General features: G+C 42.9%; 3 protein-coding genes across 7 annotated transcripts; 2 read left to right on the top strand and 1 right to left on the bottom strand.

The window, feature by feature from the left end:
- The first annotated feature begins 626 nt into the window (after positions 1-626).
- Positions 627-6,792, top strand: LOC108653326 (uncharacterized). The gene is made up of 6 exons (XM_018103706.3): positions 627-1,852; positions 1,918-3,369; positions 3,428-4,897; positions 4,980-6,082; positions 6,249-6,410; positions 6,481-6,792. The coding sequence occupies exons 1-6, from the start codon at positions 821-823 to the stop codon at positions 6,698-6,700; spliced, it is 5,439 nt and encodes a 1,812-aa protein (XP_017959195.2). The 5' UTR covers positions 627-820; the 3' UTR covers positions 6,701-6,792.
- A 7-nt stretch (positions 6,793-6,799) lies between these two features.
- Positions 6,800-9,982, top strand: Phb2 (prohibitin 2). 5 transcript variants are annotated; one of them, XM_089262502.1, is made up of 7 exons: positions 6,800-6,927; positions 7,054-7,196; positions 7,533-7,879; positions 8,234-8,467; positions 8,597-8,674; positions 8,747-8,846; positions 9,624-9,982. In XM_089262502.1, the coding sequence occupies exons 2-7, from the start codon at positions 7,064-7,066 to the stop codon at positions 9,734-9,736; spliced, it is 1,005 nt and encodes a 334-aa protein (XP_089118628.1). In that variant the 5' UTR covers positions 6,800-6,927; positions 7,054-7,063; the 3' UTR covers positions 9,737-9,982. The 5 variants fall into 5 exon arrangements, with proteins under 5 accessions (XP_089118628.1, XP_089118631.1, XP_089118632.1 ...); XM_089262505.1 differs by lacking the exon at positions 9,624-9,982 and adding an exon at positions 9,116-9,532 and having other exon boundaries at positions 6,869-6,992; XM_018103730.3 differs by having other exon boundaries at positions 6,873-6,953.
- Positions 9,046-23,398, bottom strand: LOC108653332 (kelch-like protein 17). The gene is made up of 6 exons (XM_018103720.3): positions 23,123-23,398; positions 16,573-16,746; positions 16,086-16,269; positions 12,827-12,923; positions 11,417-12,749; positions 9,046-11,346 (listed from the first exon to the last, which is right to left on the bottom strand). The coding sequence occupies exons 2-6, from the start codon at positions 16,596-16,598 to the stop codon at positions 11,133-11,135; spliced, it is 1,854 nt and encodes a 617-aa protein (XP_017959209.1). The 5' UTR covers positions 16,599-16,746; positions 23,123-23,398; the 3' UTR covers positions 9,046-11,132.
- Positions 23,399-23,610: the final 212 nt, after the last annotated feature.

The following is a 23,610-nucleotide window of genomic DNA, read 5'->3' as shown; positions in this document are numbered from 1 at the left end:
TAGCGAAAAGTGTGAGAGAGCAAAAGAATATGTAAAAAGCTCCCAAACATGAGCACATTAAGCAAAACGAGGAATTTTGCTGTTACTGCTGCCAGGTACATTTTAAGTTTTTTTTTTTGTTGGGGTCTTTTTTTCTGGTGTGTGGTCTCTCAAGCCCTACGTGTGGGTTAACCTTTGGCCAGCTTGTTTGCGTAGCGGCTGTCGTTTCCTGCAATTTATTAAATTTCATACAAGGCAAGGACGCCCCAAGAAGATATTAAATTACCACAAAAAAAGAGCTTGGAAAGTGGATACGCTGATAAAAGTATTTAAGGCAGCCGCCACAATTCAAAAAATACTCAATAGTCTTAGGGGAGGTGGCAACGCTGCTGATTTAAAAACATATTAAATGACTGCTGATTGCACTCAAATAAACTTGCATAAATTAACGATTATTAATAAATATTTTACTAAAAGTATTTTTCAAGTTAGATGAAAATATACCAAACAAAGATATTTGCCACATTTAAAAAGTACTCACTCAGCGCGCAAATACTTATTAGCTGGATGGCAACTCTGCTTGTACAACAGCTGATTTAGAAACAGATAAAAATATCGCTGCACATAAATACAAAATGTACTCAATTCGCGTGAAGTGCATTTCAATCAGCTGGCAGCGCTGCTCAAATAAACAGCTGTTTGTAGATAAACATAACTGTTGCTTGTGGTTGTTGCGCACACAAAGGAAACAAAGATTATTTCAAAGCAGCGTCGTGAAAATGTGAAAATCCGCAGCAAGAGAGACACGCCCACAATCGCTTGCTCATTAAAAACATCAACGATGAACAGCGTTCACGCACGAATCAAGATATTTAAAAGCTGGTCAGGCATCAGCGAGGTGTCTATTATCAAGGAGGTGGCCACCAAGGGCGAGCACATCGAATTGTGCATAGAATATTGGGCTGCCAAACGAAAAATACCAATACCCGAGTACAGGCATTATTTTCACGATGTCGTGCAGGCCTATGTGCAGCGTTTGCTCTCCGAGCGACTCGTCTGCAAGGCGGAAACTGTGCTCCACAATGTGGAGCGGGATGTGAAATGCTTCTTCTATCAATATGCCTGCGAGTGCGACGATCCGGATCTAAGTGAATTTGTGCTGGACCATTTGCGCGGCCGCGAGCCGCAGCTGTACGAGGACGAGCAACCGGTGCTGGACTACTACTGGTCCCTAGTGCAACAGCTGCGCGAGTGCAGCGAGCTGCAGGCCAAGCATCAGGATCTGTTGCCACGTGTTCATATCGAGGCATTGATGAAGCTGCCGGAACAAAAGCTGCAGCAGCTGCTCGTCGAACTCTACTTTGCTAATGGCAATGGGGCCCTGCTGCCGGAGCTCAACAAACAGCTCGTCTGGCAGCATCTCGTCGATGCGGGAGAGCAGCGCCAGCTGCGTCGCTGGTGCCAGGCTGTCGCTCAGCAACTGGAGCAAGACCCTTTGGAGCAGGCCTTTGCCAGGTGGCAAATCGAGGCGTCTATGTACGAATATGCCTTGACCCATTTGAAAGATCCCTGCGAGCGACTGCGCAATCACTTTGCCCAAGCTGGCTACTTCTTCCCAACCGAAGCCTCGGACATATCCACGCTCTTGCGTCGCCTGTGCACCATGCAGTGCCTGGAGCAGCAGCAGCCGCTGCTCTGCCAGCTGCCACTGGCCAAGCATCTGCTGCAACGCGGCTATCACTCACTGCTGCTGCTGCGCTGTGTGCCGATCGCTTCGCTGGAGCAGCAGCTGGTGGGCGAGAACGAGCCGCTGCTCAGTCTGCTCATCGATCTCAAGACGCACGATCTAACGGAACGGAATGGATTTGAGCTGGTATGCCAGAGACTTGCTATTCCTCCATCCTCGATTCATCACTCTCTCTATTCATCTGCTTACAGATCTCGCAGAGCGTTCAGTGCTATCTGGAGCGCACACATCATGGCGAGGATTCGCTGCAGGAACAGCCGCTCTTGACCTTCTACGACTTTCTCTGCCACGAGCCGAGCGTGCGCTCCCTGGAGGGCTTCCTCTCCTCCAGCAACTTGCGTCGCGTACCCTATTTAAACTCTTTGATGCAACGCTTCGAGCACCATGGCTCCAGTGGCTGCACCGCTCTGCCCACTGCCCAGGAGCTCTTTCACAAGTTCAAGCATGTGAATCTCGCTGCCGGCCATGGCGAGCTGGTCAGCTTCTCCAACACGCGGCTGAGCCAGCGCTATGCGAGGAAGGCGCAGCTGAACTACACCCATTATCTGAAGCAGCAGCGGAGCGCCTATGCCGTCTACTATCTGATCCTGGAGCAGCTGCAGCTGTATGGCCAGATCACGCGCACTCAGCTCTTCCATGCGTGCGAGACGGCCACGCAGCTGGCGCTGCAGCATGCCGGCGACGAGGAGCTGGTGACGCACTGCGTCGCCTGCTGTGAGATGTTGGACTTTGATACGCAATCGTTGCGCAGCTATTTGCACTTGCAGAGGCAGCTGCCAACGGCTGCGACATGTGGCAGCTATACGCAGCAGCTGGAGCAATGGGACGAGGCGTTGGTGGGACAGCTGGTCAAGCAACCGGAGCACTTTCCTCTGGAATCCTATCAAGCTCTGATGCGCTTGGCAGCGCGCAATGTCCATGGCAAATGGCCGACGGCGCTGTTGCAACATTATGCGGCACACAACGACTGGTGGCAGCTGCTCCTGCTGTTCCAGTACTTTGAGCTGCCCCTCACCGAGCTGAAGCAACTCCTGCCGCACTTCAAGTGCCAGTCCCTGGGCATTCATATGCTGCGCGCGCTCAGCCACGAGTGCGGCCACGAGCGGCAGCACAAGCGCGCGGTCAATCGGCGCAGCGATGGACCCACCCATTCCTCGCAAGAAACCATGACCAACTCCTCGCACAGCTCCGGCCTGGATGGCAATCTGCAGCAGCTCCAACATCTCAATGGCCAATCTCTGTGCAATCTCCTTACGCACAATGCGCAGCCGGATCTGTTTGCCCTGGTGCTGTGCAGCAGCAACAGTCTGCCGGAGGAGTCCATTGGCAGTTTGGCGCGCCTCGTGGAGCTGATGCAGAGCAGCGCCAATCACTGCAGCAGCCTCAATTTGCTCAAGCATTGTGTGCGCCAGCAAATGCCCGTGCTGGCCGTCCTGGCGGCCACGCTGAGCGCACAGAATCGCGACTGGTGCTGGCTGCTGTGGCTGGTCGTGGCCAGCGGCCAGTGGCCGCAGCTGCTGCAGCAGTGCAGCAAAGCCAAGGAGCCGCTGCAGCAGACGGAGCTCATCTGGTTTGTGATCAGCGGCGCCGTCAAGGCGGGCCAACTGACGACGCTGCTGCACAGCTTCTGCATATTTCAGCCAGTAAGTAGGGTAATCCTCGAGCGAAGATGCACTTGTCCTCTACTCTATCCCTTTGCAGCACTGCGCCTTCCTTCATCTGTGCCGCTTTCTGCAACTAACCGCACAACGGCAGGACTTTAGTGATTCCACTATTTTGGAGCTGCGTCAATTCTTCTGCAATTGGAGTCGGGATGCAGTGCAGCTGCCGCTCTGTGAGCCGCTGCCGCGCAAACAGCTGATGCAGCGCTGCTTTGGACTGCTGCTGCTGCACATGCAGACGAACTTCGACTGCGTTCTGCAGCAGCAGAAGTTTCTGGAGTGCATCTGCCGCTCGGATGTGGGCGACATTTGCGATCTGCTGGACTTTTGTCTGCTGCATCGCATCTTTGGCGTGGCGGCGCCCTGGCTGGGCCAGCTGGGCATTGACTACGAGCAGCTGGTGCGGCGCGACAGCCTGGAGTATAAGCGTCTGGTGGATACGCTCACCGAGGCGAAGGCCTATGAGCAGGCGCTGCAGCTGGCGACGCTGTTGCAGCTGCCGCTGGCGGACATCGTCTATGCCAAGTGGCTGGCCGAGCTGGAGGCGGGCGAGCTGCGCCAGCACGAGCAGTATGAGCAGGAGATCGAGCAGCATGCCCTGCCGCCAGCTATCCTGGTGAACTTCCTGCTGCAGGCCGCTGCTGCCCAGCAGCCGGAGACGCAGCTGCGACGTCGCTACGAGCTGCTGCAGAGCTCGCTGGGAGTGATCAAGCAGCATCATTTGTTCCCCAATGAATCCTTCGACAGGGATCAGATAGAGTACGACATGGTCGTCTGCTATCTGCAGCTGGAGGCCGAGCAGCTGCAGACTGTGGAGATCTATCATTCCGAGTACTTTGAGCAGATAATGCGGCAGGAGCGTTGCGTGCTCTACAAATCCTTCGCGGAGCTGAAGGAGCTGGCTGGCATCGATGACCTGAGCATAGCCAACAAAATCCACCTCACAGCCGAGATGGAACAGCGCTTGAGTGACCTACTGAATCTACTGTTGGATGAAGGTGACATTGTGGAGGCACTGCGTCTGCAGGAGCTGTTTGAGTTTCGCCCAAATGACTTGCGCTTCATTGTCTTTGCCATGGCTCTGGCCGAGGGCATGACCAGCATCGCGAATCTGTCCAACAAGGAGCGCCAGCTGCTAAGCGACATTGAGAAGAGCGCGTTTCCCAAGTTTAATCGTCTGACGCTCAATCAGAGTCCCATGAATCGTTGCAGCAGCGATCTCTCGGACAGCTATTCCACGCTCGAGTTCGAGGAGATTCCCTCGAAGGAGAAGCAACAAACTCTGGAAACGCTGCTGGGCATTGGCTCCAAGCTGAAGCACGGCGTCGAGCTGGGGCGACGCATTGTGCTGGCCTATCGCACGGCCATGTATCTGGACAAGGAGTACCTGGACGTGCTGCGCACCAAGGATGTCAGTGTGCTGCTCAAGAGCGCCGCCGAGGAGGAGTGTCTGCAGCGGCTGCTAGTGGTCAGCGATATACACATATCCACAAGGCTGACACCACAGGAGGTAGAGCTAATCCATCTTCAATCTCATTGAGTCTTATACAACTCTTATATTCGATTGCTAATCCTTCTTCGATTCCTTTCAGATCGCTGAATCCCTTGCTCTGGAGCTAACCACCTGCATTCTGCGTCCACGTTTCTACATCTTCCATGCCAGTCAGCAGCCACGCAATGCTCCACGTAACGCCGACCTCTGGGGCCATAATATCGATCGGGACTTCCATCTGTTTCTGGAGCTGACTCCGAACACTACGCTGCTGGGCAATTGCCTGCTGGAGTATTGTGATGCACTGAAGGCCTATAGGCGCTATCAGGACAACAAGCCTTATGTGCAGAGCAAGGCCTTCGAGCTGCTCTCCGGGATCATAACACTCTACGGGCTGCCGCACAGTCACAATGCGGTCAGCTCCGCGGGCATTCCGCAGGTGCTCTCGAGCAAGAAACATAATCAAATCTATGTGGAGCTTCTGATCAAGGCGCATTTGTGCTTCGTGCACGAGTGCTCCATGGAGGGCATTGCCAATGTGCTGGAGCGAGCCAAGCAGCTGAATGGCCAGCTAACCAAGGCCAAGTCGTGGTCCCTAATCGTTCGCCTGCTCATTGGCATTGCACGGTACCGAGAGATGTTCTACTGCTTCGATGCGTTGATTGAGAACGAGCAATTCGAGTCGCTGCTGGGCCAATTCGATGAGGATCAGAAGAGTGGACTGAGACAGGCGATCCTCTGCTATCTGCGTGAGTACAATCCCAAGAATAGCAAGGAGCTGCTGCATCTCGCTGCACATCATTTCCTCATGTACAAGGAGCTGGCGGAAATGTGGTCGAGCGAGGCGCACCAGATCTTGGAGCGAGTGCGCAGCACCGCGAGCGCCGGCCCAACTGAGCTCAAGTGCAGCCATGAGCTGCAGCAGCAGCTGCAGCAGGCACTGGAGAACTATACGCACGCCACCGAGAACTATTTGCTGGACAACAAACTGATATTGGCACAGCAGAGCGTGGCACGCGCCGAGCTGATGGCCATGCAACTGGATCTGTGTAACAAGGCGATGGAGAGAAGGGGATCAGGAGGCGGCGGAGCAGCAGGAGGTATGAATAGCAGCAGCAGCAGCTCTTCCATGCCACTCAGCATCAGTGTCATTGGCGTGCAGACACGCGAACAATTCCGGGAGCTGGTCAATCAGCAATTGAGGTGCGTTCCAATTGGATAAGCCAATCAGACTATTGACAGCAACTATGCTGAATATAACTAATTAGACTTGCCTAATATGAATCTTTGGAAAGTCTATGGATCATTTACAATAATTATGTATCAATCTATATATTTATCTCTAAATTTATCTACATATCTCTCCCAGCGTACCCCAAACCCTCATATTGAGTCGCGCCTATGGCTACGATATTAACTGGAGTGAAGCATTGTTATCACAATTTGTGCTATTGCAAAGAGCCAATTATCTGCAGCAATATCTCAGTCATCAGCGCATCAGTGACAGTGTTATTGAGCAGGTGGTCAAAGGGTAAGTAAAATACATATAAATAAAACTCACCTCGCCAACGGCTCCACTCTAACAGCCTCTTCCATTACAGCTACATATTGCACACACAAAACAATCCAACCAGTGCCAAATATGATGTATCCCTAACACAATTGGTGGAGCTCATTCGATCCGTTACATTGAAATATAAGTTGGCCTCCATTTTGGGTTTGAAAGCGATTGTGATGGCGCTTATAAATGATTCCACGGTGCACTATTTGCGCGACACGAACTTCGGTCGCAATGAGCTGCACAACGTAACGAATATGTGACACAGTTTATGTGATTTTAAACCTTTATTATATATGAATGAACTGATTGTAAATTACTTTATATTAAATACACAAACAGTAAAAATTCACAAGGCGCGAAAATCGCAGAGTTGTCACTGTCCTAAATACTCGATATATTTATTGAGTAACAACGTTCGATAGCTATCGATAAGTGCTGTTCATGGAAACGATAGCAATTACACACTGACACAAGTAAATAGCGTGCGGTAAGGTTTGCTCACTCAACTGATTTGTAAGGGGAAAACTCATATTATTTCATTTTTTCAACAAAGTGTGTCTGCTTTAAATTATTTAGCAATTGTGTAACAAAACGTTTTACTTTCTACAAATAGCACACACACAATGGCACAGAGCAAACTCAATGATTTAGCGGGCAAGCTGGGCAAAGGTGGCCCACCTGGTCTGGGCATTGGACTGAAGCTCTTGGCAGCTGTTGGCGCTGCTGCCTATGGTGTTAGTCAATCCTTGTATACCGGTAAGTGCGCGAAACAACCAAAATCAGTCTAAAATATTACACAAACATGAAAAACAAGACTTATGTAGCGGCATGTGCACATAACCTCAAACTGTCTACTGTATGCTTTGTCTGCCGGAGGCTATGTGTGTGTGTGTGTGATAGTGGTGTAATTTCGTAACTAATTTCAAGGCTTGCACAATGCATTTCGTGTAACGCCTGAATGAAGTCCAGTTAGCAATTGGAGGTATAATCCAATTGGAACCGCAGTTTCATTGATAACATTTTGAGCGAATGTCTGTAGCACACTCGTTTGCTGTTGCATAACAACTCTAAATGTATTTTCTCTCGTTGCAGTGGAGGGCGGTCATCGCGCGATCATCTTCAGCCGCTTGGGTGGCATCCAGAATGACATTTACTCTGAGGGTCTGCATGTGCGCATTCCATGGATCCAGTATCCAATTATTTATGACATCCGCTCGCGTCCCCGTAAAATTTCATCGCCCACCGGCTCGAAAGATTTGCAAATGATCAATATATCGCTGCGTGTGTTGTCGCGTCCCGATTCATTGAATTTACCGTACCTGCACAAGCAACTGGGCGTCGACTACGATGAGAAGGTGCTGCCATCCATTTGCAATGAGGTGCTCAAGAGTGTTATTGCCAAGTTCAATGCCTCCCAGCTGATTACACAACGTCAACAGGTATGTAGAGAGAGTGAAAAATATGAAGATGAGCTGTAGAGCGTAGGTTTTCTTAAATGCACCAACTCCCACCCCTTACAATGTTCATGGAGAGAGTGAGAAAGAGAGGAAATGTTTAAGGAAGCCTCGCAAGTGCTAGGCTAAGCACTCGTTAGGCTTCCTTATTCACTCACTCTTTTAATGCGCATCCGATGTTGAGTATTTGCCAGTCGCTCTTATTCACTCGCTCTTTCAAAGCGTATGGCTCTCAAGCCGATCAAAAGAGAAATTTACGTACACTCTCCAATGCTCTGCTCATTCCTAACTGCGCCGTTCTCTTTCAATTTCTTAACTTTAATAAATTTCGTTTTTTAGGTCTCGCTGCTGATACGCAAGGAGTTGGTGGAGCGCGCGCGTGACTTTAATATCATTTTGGATGATGTTTCGCTGACTGAACTGAGCTTTGGCAAGGAATATACGGCAGCAATTGAGGCCAAACAGGTGGCACAGCAAGAGGCGCAGCGCGCTGTCTTCTTTGTGGAGCGTGCCAAGCAGGAGAAACAACAGAAAATTGTCCAAGCTGAGGGTGAAGCTGAGGCAGCTAAAATGATATCCTTTTTACAAAACAAACCATTTAGCTAGGCATTTTATATATGCCTAGCACTATTTATATATACATTTTTTTTTGTACCATTTATATTTCTTGCACTTGGTTTGCACCTTAACTGTTATGTTTACTTAGGTCTGGCTGTGAAGCAGAATCCTGCTTATCTCAAGTTGCGCAAACTGCGTGCCGCCCAGAGCATTGCCCGCACGGTAAGTATACTCTCACATAAGACTTAAGAAAAAGAAAACAAGGAATTTATGATTGCCTTTTTCCCTCCACAGATTGCCAGCTCACAGAACAAGGTTTATTTGTCCGCTGATAGCTTGATGTTGAACATTCAGGACTCTGGTTTCGATGATATGACTGAGAAGGTTTACAAAAGTAAATAACTCGTTTCGTCATTGAGTTAACATTTAAGTTACAAACAAAAACATGGAAAAAACTACAAAAATTTGATTGGTTTTTGGTTTCGAGCATTGGCCAAAAACAATTTTAGACCTTTAACTACATATATATATATAGAGCGTGTATAACTGATTTCTTTAAAACGTTTCATCTTATATCTCTCTATATATTTCTCTTTTTCTCTTTGCCAAATTCGTTTCTGTTTTTCTTTCCACTTTTTAAAATGCGAAAACGCGCAAACGCAGTTCCACATCTGGATTAAGTAAGCGGGCTATATATAATACCATAAGATAATTGTTCAAATCAAATTTCAATGCGATTGCTTAAAATTGTTTCATCACGCGAATTGCATACATATATAAGCCTAGTGCCTAAGTTCCGTTTAGTTATATACATATATAATCTTCTAATTTGTTTAATTGCCCGCCTTCGGTTTACCTTTGCCTCACGTAATTTTTCATCACATTTGCATTCAGCTTGCAATGCGTCAACAACTTCATTTCATATCGTTGTCGCATTGCTCAGCTGAGACGAAGCAAGGTACACACAGGTGTGTGGCAAGCGGCTCTATTGCTGCAGCATTTAGCGTTTTATCTCATTCAAGAGTTCATCATGAAAAAAGAAAAAAATAACTGTTAATAAATGCGCATTGAGAAAAACCATATCGAAAAACCTCTAAGCAACAAATTGATGTTTAAAACAACATAAATTTTTCTTTCCGCAAAAAACCTTAAAACCTTAAACCTTTCACAGTTGGCACCGGCTTGCCCAAGAATTGGCTAGACGCACGCAAAATAGGAACCGCCGTCGACTCGAATGCGAATGTGGGCGATGTGGCACGCAGCACCGCCGACCGCATACTCTGAATGATGGGCCCGATGAGGAAACCAGCAGAAACAGAAGAGCAATAACTCAAAGCCCCAGTACAAATCAAGAACCTACACAGACCAAATATATATATATCATATATATATATATATAACTATAAAAATCTTCAATTTGTGGAGCCCATGGAAAAATTGTGTATGAAATTCTCAATTTCATCAAATACGAAACATTTACTTATATGTTATAATAATTGCATGTATAAAATACATAAGAATAGTACATAAGAGAGTGATGTGGTGTATATATATATATATATATATAAACCTATGTATATATATATAGTATAATTTATAATATGTATGTATAGATAGATTCAATGTAAATTTTAGGCAGATTAGGTTCCTTCCTTGTATCGCTATTACATATGGGAGTGTTTTAAAGTTCGTGCGAGATCTTGACTAGAAATATGTGTGTGTATATTTATATATATGTATATATATATATATATATATAACTATTGTTATGCTTATGCTTTTCAATTGTGGTTCAGGGCAATGAATCAATGGACATGTAAAATTCAAAGAGCTCGTTTATAAAGTAAATTCCAGGCAGTAGATCTTCTAAATTCTAGTGCTTATATATATACACTAGAATTATCAAAGAATGCTGGCAACAGCTCTAGGGTTAGGGAATGCTTTCCTACACTGTATAAACTCTATATCAAATCCCTTGCATAAGCTTAACAATAGAACTAGATGTATTTAAAGTGTATTCGAGCTCGAATTGTGGAACAAGCACTTTAAATACAAATTGATTAATTTTTGGTGTTGTTTTGTTGATCTTCTACTACTTGAGCAATAAAAAGGTGGCCTGATTTCTCAGTTAAGATGCCCTTAGCTATTCCCATAGCAATGCTCATTTATATATATGTATATCTACTATATCATATCATATCATATCTATTTATAAAAACGAACTCGAACAATCAATCAATCATAATTCCTGCCATAGGCGCGTTGGGGTTAGCTTTGTATATATGTTAGTTTAGTGTGATTTTTCGCTTAGGGATGTCGCCAGCTCGACATGGACCAGGATCAGGCGGTCGCCGGTGTTTTCCCACCTGTGGCAACGGTGCTGCTCTCGCTGTTGTTGCCGCTGCTGCTGCCGCTGCTGCCGTTGCTGCTGCTGCTGCTGGCATTGCTATTGGCACGCCGGCTCTCTGCCAGCGCTGGCGTTTCGCGTCGATGGCGACGCAATGTGGAACTAGCCGAAGGCGCCGAGGAGCTCAAAGCAATGTTGGCCGTAGGCAGCGGCCTCCGCCCGGCTGGGCACATTCAGAGTTCCCGTATTAACACTGCTGCCGCTGCTGCTGCTAGCGCCGTTCGCTGTGGCAGCGGCGAAGGATTCGCTGATGCTGCTCAGCGGCGGGGGGGGTCATAAGTTCGTCGTCTGCACCAGTCCGCGCTCCAAATGGAAGCACTCCAGCACTGCCGCGCCCACAGAGCTGCGACGCGCCACCATCGCATTCACCACGCTCCACTTGTTCAGCCGTGGATCGTAGCGTTCCACAGAGTTCAGCGAGGAGCTGCCATCGTTGCCGCCCAAGGCAAACAGCACGCCCTCCACCTCCACCACCTCATGCGTGGATCTGTAAGTGGAAGAGATGTCAATAGAGATTCAGGTGGAGTCTAAGCTCTCTCTCTCTCAGTTCAGCTCACCTGCGCGAATGCATCGCTGCAATGGGCTCCCAGCAGTTGCGTCGCAAATTGAATCGTTCGCCGCTGGACATGCACATGGTGCCATCGTTGCCGCCAATGCAGTACAGATGGCCATCGGTGGAGGCGACGCCACAGCTGCTGCGGCGAGCCGTCATGCTGGGCACGGGCTGCCAGCGGCCCACGCGTGGATCGAAGCGCTCCACGCTCGACTGATAGTTGGTGGAGTCGAAGCCGCCCAGGCTATAGATTTGATTCTCGAGCACGGCCAGGCGACAGTAGCGACGACGCGTGCTCATGGCCGGGCAGGAGCTCCAGATGCCCGTCAGTGGATCGTATCGCTCCATGCTGCTCAGGCAGGAGGCGCCATCGTAGCCGCCGCAGACAAAGATCAGGCCATCGTAGGCACAGATGCCCAGGCAGCTGCGCTTGGTGCCCATCGGTGTGATGTTGCTCCACTTGTTGGTCAACGGATTGTAGGACTCGGCCGTGGCCAGATCACTGACCCCATCATAGCCGCCCACCACATACAGCTGCTTGTGCAGCGATGTGACGCCCGAGCGGGAGCGACGCCAGAGCATCGGCGCCACGGGCGACCAGCTGTTGCAGCGCGGATTATAGACCTCGCACTCGTTGTGTATGGCAAAGAGACTGCCACCGCCCACGGCAAAGATGTAGGGTCGCATGCCCTCGGGCCGCCGCTCCTGGGTGCGCTGGCTGCCCATCAGGCTGCGCTGCTCCGGCAGCAAATGGTATTTCATGGCCTCCAGCAGCAGCTCCTTGCACTCGGAGTCGTCGCGCATCAGGGTCTCCGTCTCGACGCAGCTCATCAGGAAATCGCGGCTGACCAGGGGCAGGCGAACATGCGACATGAGCTCGGCAATGTGCAGTCGACGCTTGGCCAGATCGTGCTTCACCCAGCTCAGCACGCCCATAAACACCTTCTCCTCGGAGCTGATGTTCAGCTGGCTGTTCGATATCAATTCCTTGACCTCCTCGAAGGGCAGCAGCAGAAACTCCTCCGTTCCCACCACCTGCTGGAAATTCTGCAGCGCGTATTTGTGGGAGCGCGTGTGGAGCTCCTTGCAGGAGTGGGCGTCGGCAAAGCTGCGTATGCCCAGGCAGTTGGATGGATGCAGCTGGCGCAGCAGAAACTTGCAGCAAGCATCACGCACCGAGTGCATCTGCAGCAGACCCGATGCCGGCAGCAGCACCTGGACATTCTGCTCCGTGATGGTTATCTCACCAGTGTAGGTGTAGTCGATTAGCTGACGCAGCGCCGAGCTGTCCACATCGTGCAGCCGCACCAAGCCCTGTGTACGCTCGAGCATATCATCTGTAAAAGGAGAATAAAAGTACTTCAAGTTCTGTCTCCCTCCCTCCACTCCTGAAGCTCTTAGCTGCTTCACTTACCATTGAACATGGCGTAGAAGTAAGGCGAGACGGAAGCCAGCACCACGCGATGCGCATTGATGGTTTCGCCGCCCACCTCGAGGCGCACATCGCAGAGCTGCAAGCAGGAAAAGGCAACAAATATCATTGACACATGAAGCACAGGGCGTGAAGGAGACGAGGCGCCAGGCGCATGCAGAGACTCGTTTTACACAAATCCGATTAACAAAGTCCTGAGCAGAGAGATACGTGCTCAATTTCACAGTCTAAGCAACAGCATATGCTCGGGGAGCGCACAGTGGGTTGCAATGGCATGAAAATGGTCGCAATTGAAGATGGAAAAAGAGAAGGCGAATGATTGGAATAGCGGCCACAGTCACCCACTAGCGTTTACCCTGATTCCTACCCACAGTCACTATTAAAATCATTCCATTTTAATTTTCCTTATTGCTTGTATGAAATTTACTTTATGAATTTAAATGATAGCAAATAAAAATTTAGCTCTGCGCAGAGCTCAAGGCATCTATTAGTCTGTTATACCCCACTGAGATCTCTGCGCATAGCTTAGGGCATCTATTAGTCAGTTACTTCCCACTTTAAATGTTAATTATGCTAAATATTTAACTAAAATATTTAAATAAAATATATAATATTTATAAATTATCAAAGTTTAAGTTTAATTTTTAATATTTAATTTATAGTAATAAATATATACATTTATTTATTTATTTATTTTTTATATTTTTTTTTTAGAATGTAAGCAATATAGTAAAATATATTCCTCGCATTTAAAAATTTATTTTATAGCATACATTTATTTCTTTATTTTTTAACATTTAAATTCCTATCTAAAAATTTAACTAAACTTCCCTATTTGGCAGGTGCTTAAAATTCTATTTAATTTTTCGAGATTCTTTCAAGCAATCAATACCCTCTCAAGTGCTTACATGCAATTTTCATCAACTATCACACCACTGTGCGTTATCCCTATTGAAGCCTTACGAGTGAATCGCTTCCACTTTTAGTGCCAGACACTCGATGCGTCTCGTCGTAAATAACTTTGATGAAGCGGCGCACTTGACGAGTCACTGCACTCGATTAATATCTATTTTTAATGGCTCTGCAATAATTTGTAACAATCTCTTATATTGCTGGATATCATATATACATATATATACATGTATGTATATATATTTGTTTTATTTAAATTAGTGTCGCACACGTCATGCGGCTGAGGGCGAAGTCGCTTTAGCTTTGCATATCGCCTAAAGGCCAAACACCCGCTGAGTAAATAAATGTTGTTGTTGTTGTAGTTGTTGCTTTTTATACTTTTATCAGTAAACGGCAATTTGCTCTATTAGCTCACCCAGCTGCTGCCCTCTGGGCGGCACGACACGTCTGTCACACTGTCATTTAGGCAATTAATTTCTGACAAACAAAAAATATAGAAATTATGTATACGCCCTGTATGAGAGTGTATCGAGGCGAACTTGGCTCACTTGGCCGCACGCAATAACTAAATTGTTGAATCTTAATTATGCTAAATAGTAATTTCATTAATTGTGCGCATCGATAGAGGTCTGCTATCGCAGATGCCCTGTGTCGCATGGTTAAAAATTTCAATTTCAAGGCTGAATTGGTTTATTTCTAGAATTAGTAAGAAAGATTTTTTCATAACTAAATTTGTTTAATTTTCAAATGAGTAGGAAAAGAAATATTAATATACATAAATATATTGCTGTCATTCATTTCAAGAAAAGACTAATAGAAAGGGGTGTAAAGAATTTATATAAAAAAATAAATAAATATTATTTAAATTAAATATTGAAACTTATTTTGTTGTGGCAGAATTTAAATTTAATATAGAAATTTTTATACTAGTGAAAATTGATAGAATAATATTAAACACAATAGATATTAATTCAATACAAATTCATAAAATATTAAATTATATATGCCTGAAGGCCTTTGTCGCTCTGGCTTAACAAAGTGTCATTTAGAATTAATTCTTAATAACAATAAATAAATTAATTAATTAAATTATATAAAAAAATTTAATTATAAAAATTTAAATTATAAAATTAAATTTATATTATTATTTGGTATTTTATATATTTTAACCCAAATGCAGATGAAATTCCAAGCGAACAACAATCGCAGCAATTCAAGCAAAATATCAAATGAAAAATTCCGTTGCATACCCAACAGGCGCAGCATTTAGCGGGTTTTTCTGTTGAATTAGCCGCTAAAATGGCTTTATTGATTTAGCCATTCAAAACATGGCAAACAGAAATTCCTTGAATGGCAACCTATACTGCTTCATGTGGCGAACTCATAGCATATGTCCTTGCTAAATCCTTTGGAATATTAAACGAGTCATGGCTATTAGAAAAGCAAAGCCATTTAGCAGAGAAATTACTCAAACTCAACAAAATGCCAAGACAGGAAGAAATTTAATGTGTTGAGTTCATTGACATCAAATTAAATCAATTGTCCAGCAAATCATTGTGCATATCCAGGACTCGTGCCATTTCAGCCTTAGCCACAGCTGCCTAGCAAATGACCCAAAAAGCACACACAAAATGCCAAAATATCTCGGAAGTCAGACAAACTATTTTCATGTGCTTTTGGCCAGTTCATAGTCCCGATGACCTCAATTGGTTTGACACACAATTTGCTACGACTGATATAAAAGGCTTTTGCTGTGTACGTGAATGTGCTCAGAGAAGAACTTTCCTTCGCTTTTTTTATTGCCAATTTTTTATCAGAAAGTTTAGCCTTTTTTGTGTGGCTCAAGGAATATGTCATTGGCTATGCAAAAGGTCGAGCTAATGTGGATTAATTACTTTTTTTATTATTATTTTTTCAGCGAAAGTTTTTGCAAAAGTTAGAGGATAAGGTTTGATGGAGTATTGAAAATCCTTGAATGACAAGTTGAAGCCTTGAAACTTTGATAGGAGAAGGGTTAAGTTCTCTAGTTGTAAAGCAGGATGTCCTAACAATATTTGGATGTATATGAATAAATACAAATATTTGGCATATATATATATATATATTTGGCCATATATAATGCTTTGGGATCAGAAGAATCAACAGTATCTCAAGATCCAAAAGGCTGAGGAAAGAAGAATGGAAGAAAGTAAGGATCTAAAGAAAAAAGCTCTACATAAACCTTTTAACATCTATATATTCCACCCGTAAGAAACAACGAATTCCCCACTTTCCCTTAAGAGCATTACGAGCCTCAGCCTTAAGTCTTTATCTTCATCTCGTTGCTCACCTGTGCATTATTTCTCATCTGATTGATGGCCGCAAAGGAGGCGATGCAGTGTCCCGGATTTTGATGATGCGCCTGTGGCAGCACCTCCTCATTGGGACCCGGTGGGCTCAGATCGCTGGGCGTTTGTGTGGAATTGTTGCTGGTGGTGGTGACATCCTCATTGTTGCCACTCGAGTCGGCGGTGCTGCAAGCGAGCGAGATAACAGAACATAAATCAAATTAAGGTCTTTAAATCAAATTTCACATACATATATACATACATATGTGTAAAATCTGAAATTAAGTAGATAGATGATGATGATGATGATGTTGATACATTTGATGTGGCGACAAAATGACGCCAGACGGCGGTTGATGACTGGCTTGGGGGTTGTTTAATGCAAACAGCAGACTCCCCAAAAAAATGCTCAATGCTTTCGGGGGTTGCTCACAGCTCCATTATATATGTATGTATGCATGTATATATGTAATTATATAGTTTACTTACTGATTCGATTTGACAGGCAGAAACATTGCGTTGCGGTTTCTTCTTCTAAGCTACTAAAACATATTCGGCATATGCTTTAAAGGCTTTGGTCCTTGAATTGGTTCCGTGTGGGTCTCGCTTGACCCAACAGAATATGTCAGTCTTTAGTTTTGGCAGTTCCGGTATTTCATGCAGCTGTAAATGAAGTGAAGCAGTAGTAGACAAAAAATCAATAGGTTGTAATTGTTTAGCACCCTCCCCGAGCTAAAGCTAAAGCTGAAGCCAGAGAATATTTAGGTCACACGCAGCAAGGAGCGTCGCATGGATATGAGATCATAGCTAACCCTGGTTGAGCTTCATTTTCTTTTCGTTTTTTTTTTCTTTTGTAAAATGAAAGCATCAAAAGCGAATTCAGTTAAGTAGGTTAAGTGCCGTCAAAACCAGCTCAGGCGGGCAGAGAGAGGTCTGCTTAGCCATTGTTCTCAGCCATTGTTGGGAGCTGCGCCCTGGCGTATTTACGATTTGGGCTGAACTCGCTTTGATGTTGCTGCTTCCTTTCAGCATTAACTGCGCTGCAGCCAAATGTCCTGCCACATGCAATTTGTGCATTTGTGCCACGAGGCCAGCCAGCCGGGCGCGTTAATGTGGTCAGCGCTTCGGTTTGTTTCCTTTTATTGCGGCCCATTAGCGCACATTCCGCACTCCACGCCAAGGTTGAGCTGGCCCAAACAAGTTGAGCGACTACAAATTGTTGCATGCAAAACGTATTCATACTAAAAGTAATCAAATGAAGTGTGTGTCTACTACAGAGCGTTGCAAGTGACTGACTAGCAAATACCCTATACTACTGTTGTTGTCTGAAATGGGCTGCTTAAAATGCTGCTTAAAATGTTTTATAAATGAGAATTAATGGAAAAAGGAAGTACTTGGAAACAATGAATGGTAAGTTGCCTGACTAACAGATACCCTAAGAAAGCTGAGATTTCTTGTATGCTTCCTTAACAATTTAACAAAAAATTTAATTTCAATAATTGCTCAACACATATCAATTGAATGGTATTGAATTAAACGTTTGTACTCTAATCAGAGGAGCTTGAGTTGTAGATAGCCCGACTTGTTTATATGTCTTAACCTTTGGCACTCTTATACATACGCACACATTTATACATACATATATATCACATACATGTATTCTACATTTTCAAATTTAATATATTTCAGTTCTTTCTGAGATCTTCAATATATACATATATAATAATATAATATAATACAATATAATATAATAAATAATAATATAAGATAATAAGAAGATAAGATAATAAATATAAGAAATAATGAGAAGAGTAGATAGGAATAGAAGAGACTATCCTATAGATAATGGAAGCTAGAAGATAATAGAATAGTAAGAGAATAATATAATATAACTATAATATATATAATATAATATAATATAATAGTAATATAATATAATATAATATAATATAATATAATATAATATAATATAATATAATATAATATAATATAATGTAATATAATATAATGTAATATAATGTAATATAATATAATATAATATAAACCTTAAAACCTTTATTACCTCTACAGTCCACAAAAAATAAAATAAATAATAAATAAATAAAAATAAAAAATAAATAGTAATAAAATAAATCAAACATTTTCAATGGGTTCAGGGTATAAAGATAATATGAGCTACAGAGAATAAAAAGGCCTTTAGTTTTCAATTCATCAACTTGTACATACTGGACATATATAAGATATGTACAGAAGATTCGAGAGTGAAGGAGTAAAACAGTAGTATTGGGTGTATAATTGGGAGGGGATAATTGGGACTGGGATTTTAAATAATGACAAGAGCTCATAAAAGGTGTAGGTGTTTCTTATAATATAATATAAATATACCAGGTATATAATATCCCTCTTATCAGTTACCCACACTTCCTCAATACATTCTATAGAGTTCAACTTTCAGGCATCCTCAGCCTATGCCCGATTCTGATTTTTGTATAAATATACTTAATTTTTTGTGCTTTGGCTTTTGTTTTCCTATCTTTTCTTTTTCTGCTATCTCTCATTCCCTTGATAACTGTTTACATTCCCGTTGGCCATGCAAAATAAACAAACAAATGCAAAGCGAAATGCAATTCGACAGATTGTGCAAATAAACGAAAGAGCAATGCTCATTATTATTACGATTATTGTTGTTGTTGTTATATTTGTGCACGTACTCATATTGAGCATACGCCCCCCTTTCCATCTGCCCCTCCCTCAGCCGGCCAGCCGCTGTTAAGCCGGCAAATAACACGCTTGGAAAGTTCTGGGGTCAACAAAACGTGGCCAGACATCAGCCGCGGCGGCATGTGTGAAATTAACGTCACGAAGAAATTAAACAAGGCAATCAAAAATAAAAAAAAATACAACAAAAAAACACGTAATCGAATAACTAAAAATTTCACTTTAGCAACAACAAATTAACGACAATTTAGTAGGCGATGCGTGGCCCAGCCGAAATGACATGCTTGAGGGCGCATTCGTGTTGCGAGGGCAATGAACGTTTATGCCCACAATGTGGACCCTAAACAAAACTCAGAAGAAGAAGCCCCATTAGGTGCTTATTACTGGCCGCAGAGAGACACCTACACACACACACACACACACACACACACACAACTGTTGCAAAACGGACTTGACACAGAAGCAGCCGTGGGATTGCCACAGTTACCAATTCGCATGCAATTCTTCTTCATTTTCGACTAAACGAGGGTCAGTTAGACTCACCCACCCCAAGAGAAGAATCTCAGCGGCGTGCCGTACGTGGCGTATGAGCAATGTGCGTGTAATTAAAAACTCTCAGCCAGGGTCAGAGCGCGGCCTGGGTCGCGTTTACCGTTACGCGCTTTGCGGCTCAGCTCAGTGACAGTTGCTAAAAACTAACAAAACTAACAGTTCTCTATGTGGTTACTGCACACAACAAGAGTACACTGTGCGAAACTAGGGGAGGATGGGAAATTAATCTAAAAAGTTAAAATTTTATGTTAACTTTTTACTCAAGAGAAAAATATGAAAATAAATAATTTTTCATGAAATCGAATTATACACTGAGAAAAGAAAGCAAGACTTTTCTGAATATGTAGAAAATTCAGTCATATTTTATTATTATTTATTTAACTTATTTACTTAATAATAAAATATTCATATATTATTTATATAATAGAAAAAAGAGTTTAAATACAAAATTTAGCATATATATTTTATATAGGTTACATATAAAATTTATTGACCAACATATTTCATACACTGACAAAAAAGAGTATCAACAAAAGTTGCTTAACAAATTAAGAAACTATATAGTAATGCCAATAGAAAGCACGTTCAATTCTCTAGATTATAAAATATATGTACATATATAGCATATATATACGTACATTTTTGACCCATATACCTTAAACACACATAACTCTGAGCAAAAAATAAATAAAATAAGTAAATAAAAATAAAAACACTTGTGTTTATTAGCGCACATTATAATAAAACAAACAGCTTGTGCATATATTTTAATGCTTACTAAACTTTGTAATTAAAAATTAATATTTGGTTAATGAGCTTTTAACTTTTTCCCCAGGCGCTTTCTCTCAGTGCAGCACACGCTCAGTGCGTTTAATTAACTTGAAATTCTGTTGTCTTCATATGACAAACAAATGCTTTAATGAGGGCGACGCTTGAAATTTATGCATAAACATGCGAAATGCGAGTGCAAGAGCAACAGGAAGTGGGCAGAGCTGGAAATGCAGGTGGTTTGCATATATAATATATGTGTGTATGTATATATGTGTGTACTCTATATAAATAACCCTAAACAAGTGACCAGAGTTATTGATGCTCGAACAACTTCCGTTGGCAACCAAAAAATGTGCTAAAAATATTTTAGGCAATAAAAAAAATGCCAAAAATTTGAAAAATTATGTAAAAATTTAAAACAACGAAGACTGAATACCTTAAAAAAAAAGAGCCAAGAAAAACTAGGTTTAAAAATGTATTTAAAAAATTTACTAGTAAAAGTCGAATAAAAATAAATAAATAAAAATAAAAAAGTTGTATCCATAACAAAAATAAAATAAGTTAAGTACAATTTATCATCAGGTAAAATTCCGCTATGAATGTACATAAAAACAGGGTATAACATAGTAAATGTCTACATTAATTAAGATATGCTCAAAAACCAATTAAGTTGATTATACGAGAAATTAATTTTGAAGCATTCGAGCCCTTGATAGCTATAATTATTTAATCTGGCACTGAGATCCAATGAACTCTGAGCAAAGAAACACTCTACCAATAATAAACAAAGGAATCAAATGAGCACCGATCAAGTGATATAGATATGTAGACGGATATTGATCAGGAATATGCATATAATTTTAAATGACATAAAGCCTAACATAAATTTATTTATGTATATTTGCAGAGCTCTATGCATGTTTGGCAAAAATTTCGTATACCCTCTAAATGGTTATAAAAATAACAAACAAAATATCACTTCAGCAGAAGTTTAGCTGCTGTGTGTGTGTGTGTAAGTGTGTGTGTGCGAGGTGTGTGTGAAATTCAAATTAACTGCCAAATGAGCCAGAAACGAATGGGCCACACGTTCAGCCGGCAAAGTCGTTAACAAAAAGTCAACTGTTGGGTCTCCCTATAGAAGAAACAAGCGAACAACAACAGCAACAAAACCATTCAGAAAAAAAAAACTTTTTTCTAGCGTCTGGCGACAGAAAATTGTGCAAACATTGAACCGGTTGTAGTTGTTTATATATGTATGTACATATATAGCATATATTCAAATAAATATACATATGTATATATATCGGAATATATATTGGCTTGTATTTCTCGCTTTGGGCCACATTTGGCATTTGTTTATGCTCCACGTGACGCTGGGCCATAAAGCGAAACAATTGCAGCCCAGCTAAAAAGTTGATTCTTGCACGCTTCATTGATGATTAATCGCAGCACGATGCGGCTATGCAATTGGCCAAGAAGCCAGCAAATCAACTGAGCAGCAAGGTCAACTGGTTTTTGCTTAATTCCATTCATTATTTATTCTCTATGCAATGCGCCTTGAGCGGAAACAGCCCTCCGACTCAGCTTCAATTACGGCTAAGATCAATGAATAAGACGGCAAAGCATTTTGTATGAGCAAACGTTCTAAGGAAAAGATCTATTACACTAAAGATTCCAGATGAGCTGTACCTAAGCGACACAAATGGTAGCAAATTAAATTTTAATAGCAGCTCGTTTTGTCATCCGTTTACTTAATATTCTATGGCAGCTAGTACGTAAATGCGAATTAAATGGTAAAAAATTATAGCTTTATTAGAGGTAATTTATAGCAGTTAAACGCGCTGTTAGCCAGATGCTTGAGAAGCTTTATATAGGTTAATTGCTAAGGAAATTATATATTTTATATAAGTCAAATCATTCATCCATTTAGAATAAAATCCCTAAGTGCAGTATTTAACTACAAAATGTTTTAATAATTAAGCTATAATTTATTATTATTCATTTGAATTTCAAATATATTTTTATTAAACTAATTTTTAATAAATATATTATTATATATTTATTATTTTCAAATTACTTTATAGACATTAAAACTTCATTATATATTTTTACAAATTTTTGACAGCTTGTAAAACATAATCAAATTTCAGAAAAATAAAATCTCCACACTTTTCCAAACTGAACTTTCTCACCTTAATTTATTTACAATTTCTTCACGCACAACAAAATCTCGAGCAACTGTTCAAGTAGGATTTCTTTTCGCCACTTGACAACCCAAAAACTCATTTCGTTTACCTGACTCTGCGCTTTTTTAGCTTCATAACACGATTGTTTAGCACATTCTTTATTGAACTGCTTGGCGGGCTCTTGAGGCGCCCCCAAACACGCGCTCAAGTGCCAATGCGTGCTAGGCAGAAAAGAAATACTCGAAGAGCAGCTCCAAATATGGGGAAATGTGGTTGTAGGTGTCTCCACACAAACCAAAGCGACAGCTAAACAAGCAGGTAGACAACCCACAGGTAAATCTAACGAGCGTTACGTATACGCAACGTACGCCCCAACTAATGGAACTTCTGTAACTGCTGCGACCTCCATTACGGCTGGCAATGGTCAATAAGACAAGTCGGAGCAGAGAGTAGAGCAATTCCCATTCCATTCACCCCGAGAACGAAAGTGAGTGAGACTGGGTCGCAAATATTGACTACTGTTATCGCGGCTCGCAATATGCCGGCTTTTTTCATTACGTATATCTGTCTACAATATATACATTCATATATATATTGGCTGCGGGTCGTCAACCTGCGGCCAACAGCGCGGGAAAATTGTGAAAAACAGCCGTTTTCTGTTTTTGTTGCGTCTGCGCATGGCCGCTCTCCCTCACTCTCTTTCAGTTCAACTCTGCTATCTCGGTTTTGGTCAGTGCAGCGGCATGTGCCGTTATTCATCAACTCCACCCTCAACACCCAAAAAATTTTCACAGTCTAACTTACTGCCGCACCTTGTTTTTGAGTTAATTTGGATTTCAAATTTATGAATTTTGCATTCTATAACGGCACTTTAATTGTCTTCTTTATTTCTTAGCTTTTCTTTAAATTTTAGTCTTGATCCTTTTTGATACCACGTTCACACACACCGTAAATTTATAACAGTTATTTAGCCAATTATTTTTGTTGCTTCCAGCGTCGCGTGAACACAATTCAGGCTTGAGAACTCTGCGCGGATAACAACTGAACGGCACCAAAGCTCAGACGCGACTGAGCACAACGTTCATGCAGCCAGGCCTGAGACGACGACGTCGACAGCGGCAGCAGAACTCAACGAGAGCGCAAGTGAGCCAGAGGCGTAGAGCATAGCATGACAGGTAGTGGCTAGGCGAGCGTGTAACTATTCCATTACTCTCCTCTGCTAAGAATTACATGGCTACAGGGCGACGAGTCGATATTTGAATCGACTTATTAATTAAGAATTCAAGACAAAGCAACTGAA

Source organism: Drosophila navojoa, chromosome 5 (genome assembly GCF_054131105.1).
Source record: "Drosophila navojoa isolate 15081-1374.11 chromosome 5, UAZ_NAV_1.0, whole genome shotgun sequence".
Lineage (NCBI taxonomy): Eukaryota > Metazoa > Arthropoda > Insecta > Diptera > Drosophilidae > Drosophila > Drosophila navojoa.
Note: the sequence above shows the minus strand (reverse complement) of the source record. Positions and strands in the feature narration are given on the sequence as shown.

What these genes read in the sequence shown, in the direction of transcription:
- LOC108653326 (XM_018103706.3), top strand. Translation starts at nt 821, where the DNA reads ATGAACAGCGTTCACGCACGAATCAAGATATTTAAAAGCTGGTCAGGC. An exon ending in CAAGGCTGACACCACAGGAG is followed by an intron (nt 4,898 to 4,979) that starts GTAGAGCTAATC and finishes GATTCCTTTCAG; the next exon opens with ATCGCTGAATCCCTTGCTCT. An exon ending in CTGGTCAATCAGCAATTGAG is followed by an intron (nt 6,083 to 6,248) that starts GTGCGTTCCAAT and finishes TATCTCTCCCAG; the next exon opens with CGTACCCCAAACCCTCATAT.
- Phb2 (XM_089262502.1), top strand. Translation starts at nt 7,064, where the DNA reads ATGGCACAGAGCAAACTCAATGATTTAGCGGGCAAGCTGGGCAAAGGT. An exon ending in TGATTACACAACGTCAACAG is followed by an intron (nt 7,880 to 8,233) that starts GTATGTAGAGAG and finishes TTCGTTTTTTAG; the next exon opens with GTCTCGCTGCTGATACGCAA. An exon ending in AAGCTGAGGCAGCTAAAATG is followed by an intron (nt 8,468 to 8,596) that starts ATATCCTTTTTA and finishes TGTTATGTTTAC; the next exon opens with TTAGGTCTGGCTGTGAAGCA.
- LOC108653332 (XM_018103720.3), bottom strand. Translation starts at nt 16,598, where the DNA reads ATGTTTCTGCCTGTCAAATCGAATCA. An exon ending in AGATGAGAAATAATGCACAG is followed by an intron (nt 12,924 to 16,085) that starts GTGAGCAACGAG and finishes TCCTGCTTGCAG; the next exon opens with CTCTGCGATGTGCGCCTCGA. An exon ending in CTTCTACGCCATGTTCAATG is followed by an intron (nt 12,750 to 12,826) that starts GTAAGTGAAGCA and finishes CTCCTTTTACAG; the next exon opens with ATGATATGCTCGAGCGTACA.